The sequence below is a fragment of the Lycium ferocissimum genome, chromosome 7 (assembly GCF_029784015.1).
Source record: "Lycium ferocissimum isolate CSIRO_LF1 chromosome 7, AGI_CSIRO_Lferr_CH_V1, whole genome shotgun sequence".
NCBI lineage: Eukaryota > Viridiplantae > Streptophyta > Magnoliopsida > Solanales > Solanaceae > Lycium > Lycium ferocissimum.
Window position 1 is genome coordinate 15,003,397 of NC_081348.1, and position 9,784 is coordinate 15,013,180.

Here is a 9,784-nt window from a genome sequence, read left to right on the forward strand (position 1 = left end):
AATTTTGAATGCAAAACTCTATCTGCGGACAAAGTTTTGCATGTGAGGTAGAGTTTTGCAAACTCTGCCTGCAGTTAGAGTTTTGCATTCAAAATTCTACCTGAGGTAGAGTTTTGCACTCTGCCTTGTGAAAGCCTTTTTTTTTTTTTTTTTTTTTTTTTTTTTTTACTAAGCTGGGGTTTAAACCCAGAACCTTGGGGTATTAGGCGAAGGATAAAAACTAAAGACCACCAAATTGAGGGCCAAAAATTAAAGACCAGTGCTTGAAGGGCAATCCGCTCAAAAAAAATGTATTCACTCATCATTCCAGTGCCACATTTACAACAGGTATACTACTTTAGTCCATAATTGGGACTGAAAATCTAAATTGAGATATTCAAACTTGATAGACTGTTAGTGAGATTATTCTAAGAATGTATATGATACCAAATCTCAAACAGCAAGGAGTGGTTTTAAGCATGAACTGAAAATTAAGTACAGCATATAACCGACTAGTATAGGAACCATTAAACTGGAAAGTTACCAGCCTAAAGCCATCAATTGTCAAGAACATATGGCCCAATATATATATATTTATTCCTTCTGGCAAGTATAGCAAACAATGTAAGGCCAACACCAGCAAGGTTTTGTCAGACTATTCTTATAGTATTTACTAAGCATCTTCAATGAGGGACATATTCAAATAGCCAAATCCAAACTCACCAATATATCTGCCCACGTCAACAAGAACATCGTCACAAGACTAACATTTCATGATCTCACTTGCCATTCATCCTCTCTATAACAGTAATAAGCCCTTGAGTACCAAGCTTCCCATCTCCATTAGCAACCATAGCAGAAAACAGCTGCTTATTCAACGCAGCACCAGGCAACACCACGACATCATCACCCTCCTCCGCTCCAACATCTAATCCCATTCCCAAATCCTTCACCATATACTCCGTAAACCCACCGGGCCTAAAATCCCTCCCAATCATCCTCTCCCCAAACAACTCCATAACCATAGACCCCGCCGCTCCTCCCTTCACTGCCTCCACAAATTCCCCCTTATCCAACCCCGCCTTCTCTGCAAACACCAACCCTTCACTCAACCCCAACAAATTCGCTCCAACGACAATCTGATTCGCGATTTTACAACTCTGCCCCTTCCCCGGTCCACCCACAAAAGTCGCCTTTCCCAAAACATCAAACAAAGGGTTTAACCACTTCACCACATCCTCATTTCCACCCGCGAAAATCGCCAGTTTCCCTTCTTTCGCCCCGATATCTCCACCCGACACGGGAGCATCAACACCCCAACAACTCTTCTCACGTGCAGCATCGTAAATTTCCTTAGCAAGAACCGGGTGGCTGCTTGTATGATCAATGAGGACAGTATTGGGGTTGAGAAATGGAATTAAACTCTCTAAGACAATTTGTCGAACATCTGATGGGTGTCCCAACATAGTGAAAATAACGTCGCTTTTACGTGCGAGTTCAGTTGGGGAATTAACAAGATGGGCACCTTGGGATTGAAGGTGAGCGATTTTAGAAGGGTTGCGAGCGTAGATAGTGACGGTATAGTTAGCGGAGAGGAGGCGAGATGCCATAGCGCCACCCATAACGCCAGTGCCTATCCATCCTATTCGGGTTTGGGTCGGGTTTATGGGACACGGGTAGGAAGTCATTGTTGGAGTTTTGGTTCTATTGAAGGAAGAGCTGCAGAGAGAATGAGGAACTTTCTGTTTAATGATTGGGTGTTAATCTGGAGTTTTATTGTGACTTCATTGGATTGAGAGTGTCAAGTGTCAAACACTATCAAGGTTAGTACTTCACTCTGGACTCTTAGCAATAAAAACAAACTCTATTGTAACTTTTTGGGCGTGTCTGGTACTGGGGATAACGATAATAATTCCGTAATAAGATTTTGAATCAACTTTGCTCATGTTTGGTTTGGCGTATTAGTTAATCTCCAGATTATGTTAATCCATCATTTTAAAATACAATCTTGTATAAGGGGGATACGATAATCCCATGGAATATCTTGCTTATCCGCATACAAAATTGTGGGAGTAAGTTTTACTTTACTCCCACAATTGCTTAAAACTAGCTTGACTATCAAAAAAACACTACTGAAAACACGGCAAAAGTTAGATCGAGTAATTTTCCTTGTACAATCATTTATTTGGTTTCACTTAATATTTGAAGTGGCCTCTTACTGTTACTCTTATCCACTGCCACCCTCAACTACCGCACAGCTATCACAACCCATCACCATCGCACAAGTTCCTCCCATTATCACTATGTGGCTATCTCTGACAAACCACAATCGCGACCTTCAACTACTAGAGTTGCTAGCTTTTAGAGCGTGTTTCATCAAACAAACAATTTTATAATATCATGATCAAGATTTTCTCCACTCTTTTCCAAATATAATATTTAATTATGATTTTATTTCAGTATTATATATAATGTTTAGATGAAAACATCTATCAGTATTTGCTGACTTAATTGTAATAAGCCAGGAGGAATTAAAGAGAGTAAACAAGCTACTTTTGGGCATAACATTTTTCTTGATATATAGGTGCAAGCACTTTGATGATCCAAGGAATGGTAACTTACTATCATAAACAAATCTTTGTACAAGCCAGAACACAAATTTTCTTCTTTATGCCTATATGCTCTCTTCATTCCATCTCTAACACAAATTTCTGTTATTTTTCACATCATCTTAAGAAATGTGGAAGAAGAAAAGAAAAGAACAACTCATCCCAAGAAACTGTACAAAACGAAGAAGAGGACAACTAGGAGCATAGTCCCTACGCCAAACAAGCCTTCTCCATCATATGCAACAGAACCAGTACTGCTTTCCCAATATGTAGCAGAGGATATATTTTCTACAGGAATGAATATTGACAGCATGTATACAAGAAGTGTCAAGGAGATAGGAAATAACAATACTAGAAGAAGAATTGTGGCACCTCCACCTATACTAGAAATTGTTGGCCAAAAAATGAGCAAGCTAAGAAACACAATTACTAGTGAAGGAATCACAGGTGATGGCCCTATGCTGCCCATATTTGGCCTACACAAATACCTAGCCTGTTAGTATCAGTTGACTAGAAAAAATATGAAATCTGCTGGCATGCCAACAGGAGAATATAAAGTAGACCTTTTGGCTGTAACTATCATGGTCACATCACCTTATGCTTCCTTTTGGAAGATAATGTCTGTAGATGCCTAAGCTCTGTCTCTGCATGTTATACTTCAATAATTGTGGATGGATAAGATCCCTCTACCCTGTACTAGAGGTTTCGAAATCAAACTATGAGAATGGATAAACCCCGATTGGAAGTATTTTCTCTTTTAACGTGCCTTACGCGATGTGAATCTTGATTAGTCAACTACTGAATTTCGAATATTAAATGGTTATACCCAAAAAAAAAAAAAATCTCAAAAGATGTGAAGATTGGGATCAACTAAATTTTGATAGCTTCTTATTTAACTTTAACAAGAAATTCTAATATTGACACCTTTTCATGACCTTGGAACCAACTGAGAAGAAAAGATTCACCAACATGAATATCAAGAAATGGAATTTCGAAACGGCTTAAAATGATTCTTTTATCTGTTTTGTTCCCTTTTCCTTTTCCTTTGTACACTTACAACTACTTGAACTTTGTATAAAAAACATTAGGTGCTGCGTAATAGCCATGGTAAAATATCCTTAACCTTAAGAAGCAATTGCACACGTGCACTGCAAAATCCAAATCCATAGCTATCGAATGGAACTCACAGTGGTTTTTACACACCTAAATGATACAGAAGAATAGGGTGATACATCGAGATAGAACTCTGGAGCATATTGCTTCGCGAAATCAGTAAAACCTAACACAAGTTCCTCATAATATATTCTAGCAAGCTATTTACTAACCTTCCTAATACATTTAATAGGTTAACACACTACAGCTGTTACGACAAATAAATTACAACATTTTATATATAAGGCAAGAGAAGAAGATAATCGAGCTACATCTATCTTTCCTTCGTTGCAGCCAACTCATAGAGCAGGATTATATCGCAAATGCTGCTCGTAGAAATTTATCAACTGCCAAACAAAACAAAAAAATTCCATCAAGAGTCATCTCAGTAAAGCTGAAGGAAATATTCTCTGAAACTAGAGTTAGAAGTATATCAACACATTGGTCAAATAATAGCCATAATTACAAAATAGAATGATATAATGTTTATTTTAACAAATTATAGTATGTTCAGGTATCTATCTAAAGAGATAATCCAAAACAATTAGTGTGACTCTAATCAGAAAAAGACAATGAGGAAAAGATTAAGTTTACTAATTCAGATTTCCAGGCACTATCATTGCAATACTTCTGAACCATTACAAAATTAGATCACAGCAAGCATTTTGATCGCTATATCAGAAGATCAGATTATTCTGATTTTAAAACAAAATTTGAGGTTTCCATATTTATTTGAAACTGAGAAATGATTGTTATTAATCCATATGAAAATGTAAGATCGTTGCTTTTTTTGGTGATGCAAGAAACAATAAGAGAGAAAGAGCAGCATCTACCAGAAGTGGATTATTCATCTTTAGAAACTTGTTATCCACCATCATTTCCTTTCCATCCGACCTGTAGGCAACCATTAAGAAAGGCTATAATGTGAACCAAAAACTAATAAAAGAATCAGCCAAGTATCATCAAATTGAAAAGTTATAATTAAATTGTTTAGCAAGATGTATACAAAACTGGTAAAGCCAATGAGAGTATGAGCAAGCTGTGACCGCGAACTAAACTGTCAAGTTCAAAGATCCCTCCATTAATAAAAGAGAATAAAACAAAAACAGAAGGAAGTAATCACACAGGTCATATAACAGCTTAACACACACATTATATTATTGTTATAGAATAATAGGTTACACAACTTTTAAAAAAAAAAAAAAAAAAAAAAAACTAGAAAAGTACCACTTAAAAGGATTGAATTCAGTTCAGATGTACCGGGAACAACAGAATGACAAGACTGAAAATTGACCTGAACATCTGACTTATCCCGACCATAACAAAGTTTCTTTCTGACAACAATTTTGGTGGACAAGTTACCAAAACAAAGCACAAAGCATGGATACCGTTTAAATGGAAAGAGGCGAAAGCTGGATTAGAATTGATATATTTCACTTAATTAAAGAAAAGAGTAGATTTGGTATATTATATGAAAACATCTAAATATCGAACCCAAACCTTCAAACAACGGAGAGTGGCCTGAGATCTTTATAAATCTCTTTGGATCCCCTTTTCTTTTATAATGGGGAAACTTGCATGCAACTCGATTATTTCACCGGTGACGTGAACCACCCGCAAGTACAAGCACAAGGTAACCCTACCCTCTAATGTTTAGGCAGAAAGGAAGAAATCACAAAACTATTTTTGCTTTTGTCCGAATCCCAAGCTTGGTCTCTCCTGCACCTCATTGCAACTTCACCGATTGCTAGACCACACCCTTAGTTGTACCTTTCGGATGCCCTTGTATACCAAATATGGGCTGCCTAAAACTCAACATCTTATCACACGTGTAATCCATTTTTTTTTTTTTTTGAAACTGGTACTATTAACACGTGTAATCCAATCTTTGGGTTCACATATTAACTTTAATATGAACTACTGAGTGTAAGAAAGGACTAACCGAAACCATGTGAAATAATCTAAACATCCAATTCAAAACTTCAAAACAATGGGTGGAGCAACTCCAGACATCAGTAAACTCCTTCGACCTTGACTCCTTGTATACTACCTAATACAGGACTTTGTTTAATGTTCAATTTATGTGAAACTTTACATAACTGAACATGCTAAAATAATAATCATTAGAAAGAATCTTAATCAGCTAATCTCACTTCCCAAAGAAATTTGGTCCATAGTGTCTTTTATAGTTGAAAGGCATGGGCACTACTTAGAAACATGAAAGATGCACTAGAAAGTTGGAGATTAAGAAAAATGGACGTTTAGAAGAAGTTGCAGATGAGTGCTCCTCTGTGCATTTGTTGGGGGTTTAAAGTCCCCGTGCAGAGTAACGTTCCTGCTGCTTCCTATGTGTTTGTGTAAAAGGACATTCCTTACAGTATATGTAGTTGGATGAAATTTCTTGTGAAGTTTGATGTGATTCCGAATTTATACTGACAGTGTATTGGTTTAATATCAATGAAATTATTTTGACTTATAAAGAAATAAATGAAAAGTTAAAATTTTGCACATCCTAAGTATCACAGAACCACAACACACATATTGACAAAGTTAACTGGCAAACACAGAAAATAGAAATGTAGGATTCAACTCACAAACCTCTTGGCACGAAAGGTCACTGAGACATCCTGCACATCATTGGATAAAGATGCTGAGTAGCTAATAGGCTTGATAAGTTGCGTAATGGTATATGCATCTTTGGAATCGTCAGGCTTATTTCTACAAACCAAGTCGCTGCCCACAAATTCATGATTGTGACTTCCTTCCTGCACAAAAGTAGCCAACGCACCACCTGCTAAAGCATCTTGGACATCATCCACCACAGCTGAGGTAGTATCCTGTTTAAATCTCCGAACAGAACCAGATTTCCTCTTTTTAGCCCCAGTGCAGCGATCAGATTGATTGGATTCTGCACCATTGACCTTAGCAAATCCATTTGAGAGACCATTACCAGATCTATCCATAGGGTTCTCATTGGTTGATGTTGCTCCTTTTAATTCACTCAGCTTCAAATTCAACTCATTTTGCTCTCCAGTTTCTTCTAAAGAGAGACACAATCTCAAATCAGTTTCATTCACCACTTTGTCTACTTTGCTGTTCAATACGCCACCAATATTGTTCACACGATTCGTAGACTTCAAACCACTCGGAAGAGGTGAGGGTGTAGGCTCCTCAATTATCCTAACCTTCACTGCTGGCACATTATATGTAGCAGCTGCCGGGGAAGACTGCTGCTGTTGCTGTTGCTTTTTCTTGGGTTGAGTCTGTGTAGCCCCAACCTTCCGCTTACGCTTGCGCGTTGATCGTTGTTTCCCCGACTGCGAGCTTCAAAGTGAAAAGGAAAACAGATCAAGAATGTTACCTAAGATTAGCAAGAGAACTATCTGCTGTAAACTAATCAGTATAAGGAACACAAAAAAAGGGATTATAAAATAGAAGAAACCTCTCTTCAAATGCATCAATAACATCAGAACAGGACATCAGATTCTTCACAGGTTCCCATGTATTTTCCGTCTCCGGCCAGCCACGCCTGAACAAAAACACCAATAATAACATCTATCACCTACTACCTCACATAGTGAAGCGTGAAAGAAAAAACGACTGGACAGTGATGACCATGAAGTGAACTCGTGCACTACAGTCCGAATGGCAGGCTCTTAGCCACTGGGCTGTCCCTGTGGGAGCTATCACCTACAAACTTCCAAAGATGGAAACTTGGAACCAAAAACTACAACAAAAGCTAAATTTCAGTATTCCAAAAATACATTTTCACTTTACTTGTCACTTTCAGCACTTTACTTGTCACTTTTAGCATATCAAGAGAAGACAATTTCTTTTTTTCCTGTTTTACCCATTGTATTAATTACTCATTTGAAGTCCCTTTCCAAGTCCATTAAAAATATGCACCAATTAATAGGGGTATCATGGTAAATTATGCACTTCATTTATTATTTCTTAAGAGTGTGCAAAGTCCATAGCGGACAAGTAAAAGTGAACGGAGGGAGTATATAGGAGTAGTTACCAACAATAACAACAACATACCCACAAAGGGGTCAAGGGCCCTACCTGTGGGGAGGAGGCATTTGCTTTAAAATGCCTTGCGACAACGACGCAAGTACCAAAAACAGGTTAAAAGAAGGGGAAAAAAAAACATGGGGGAACAAAGTGGGAAGATATAGTCGTACTTACCATTTAATCAAATACTGAACTTGACCCTGTTAGTGTTGCAGAGCATTTCCAAGATTCCCAAATCCATAAGAAAATCAGAGAAATTAATCCCCAAAAATCCGGATAAATAAAGAAATTAACAGGAAAAAAAAAAAAACAAGAAAAGTGGTTGAAATTATGAATGGAACAAGTAAAAGGAAAAAAGTCACCTTTCGTACTCTCTTTCTCCGAACAGCTTCAATCTCGTAAAAGCCTTCAGCAAGTTTAGGTCTTTCAGTCTCAGCTTCAGCAACATCAACTTCTTCTATCTGAAGCTCTCCGGACTCTTCATACGTCTTTTCTTCCTCATCTTCATCTTCTTCTCCTTCTCCGGCCACCTGTTCTTCCTCGCCGTCGCTGCCGGCATATTCATCTCTCTTTTCATGCTCAGCAGCTTCTCCAGCTCCGGCTGGTTTAGGGGTGTCTGTAGCTGCCTGAATACCCGAGCTTTTCTTTTTCCCTCCTTTCATTCTCTCTCTCTACTCTCTCTCTAACCTTTCGTTTTTATTTGTATGTATTTTGTTTTGTTGCTGCCAAATGTTTTCTACTCTCTCTTTTTTAATCTTTCTATCTATTTGGAGGGGAGGAAGAGGGGTTGTCTATTTCCATTGTACTTTTCTCCTTTCCATTGACTTTTTTGTAATTTTTAAGATAATAAAAACGTTTAAATAGGTGACTCAATATATTTGTCGGGTGCTATATATATATATATATATATATATATATATATATATATATATATATATATATAATGATGAGAGATATGTAAAAATAATATTAAAAAACCAAATATTCAAAATAATATAAAATGATATTATTATGTAAGATCATTCGGACAATGAACGAGGACAAGTAAGTAGTTCGCTCGACTAAAATTACCCTCAACGTAATTCAAATTGGTTGAGCGTAAGAACTTTATAATGGAGGTGCTTAGGGTTCGAAATCCCCTACATATAACAAGATGATGGATTTTTTCCGAGTCGAGCTCTCCGTGCGGGTTATCTCTCCTATTTAATTTCATTTGCGAGCCTATTACACAAGAAGCCGAGTTCGATTGAGCTTTATTTATCGCGCGCACAAGTACTGGGGTAGCGGGTCAGCGGGTTTCCGTGTCATCAAAAAAAAAAAAAAAAAAAAAAGTTTGCTCGACTAAAATTGACCAAAATATCACATTAACAAGTGTGTATAAGGGCGATCTTTTAAATAGGTTTGATATAAGTATAAGTCGAGCTAGATAGCTAAACTCTAAATAAGCAATTGAATTCAGTCATATCCTCGTCGAATCCAGCAAATTAAATTAATTGTTTGAGATATTTGTAAGATTTTATTAATTTTTTTAATTATAAGTTTATATAATATTTATAGCTACTATCATAGAAATTGAATCCTGACAGTCATAGGAAAAAGAATATAATGCTACTTTGGCAGTCCGAATTCGAAACATTGTGATGATTGTGAGAATGCTAATATTGTTACATATTTGTTAATTATGTCTCTTGGATTTGGAGGTTTTAAAAGAATTCCTTAATACATAATGCAGTAATCCCATTTCGCAAACCGGCATTTAATAAGTTGTTTGAACTTGTTTTTATTTTTTTTTTTTTTTTTTTTTTATAGATTTGATATTTAATGCTTAATCAGTTTATTATGTTTATCTCTTTTCTTCTTAGATCAATAATATATGTATTTGATATTTAATGACTATTTATCAGTTTATTAACACATTAATGGTAGTATTTGCAAATACATCCATGATAAATACTATAATTAATAAGTTTTTAATTAGTCTCTTTTAAACTTCATTAATAATATCAAATACATTATCAATATATACAACT

At 36.5% G+C, this 9,784-nt stretch overlaps 2 protein-coding genes across 2 annotated transcripts; both read right to left on the reverse strand.

Annotated features, from left to right (window-relative positions):
- Nucleotides 1-432: 432 nt before the first annotated feature.
- On the reverse strand, nt 433-1,793 carry LOC132063475 (probable 3-hydroxyisobutyrate dehydrogenase-like 2, mitochondrial). The gene has a single exon (XM_059456022.1). The coding sequence runs from the start codon at nt 1,665-1,667 to the stop codon at nt 759-761; it is 909 nt and encodes a 302-aa protein (XP_059312005.1). The 5' UTR covers nt 1,668-1,793; the 3' UTR covers nt 433-758.
- A 1,939-nt stretch (nt 1,794-3,732) lies between these two features.
- On the reverse strand, nt 3,733-8,445 carry LOC132063476 (chromo domain protein LHP1). The gene is made up of 6 exons (XM_059456023.1): nt 8,117-8,445; nt 7,929-7,954; nt 7,183-7,269; nt 6,339-7,064; nt 4,574-4,634; nt 3,733-4,087 (listed from the first exon to the last, which is right to left on the reverse strand). The coding sequence occupies exons 1-6, from the start codon at nt 8,414-8,416 to the stop codon at nt 4,040-4,042; spliced, it is 1,248 nt and encodes a 415-aa protein (XP_059312006.1). The 5' UTR covers nt 8,417-8,445; the 3' UTR covers nt 3,733-4,039.
- Between the last annotated feature and the right edge of the window lie 1,339 nt (nt 8,446-9,784).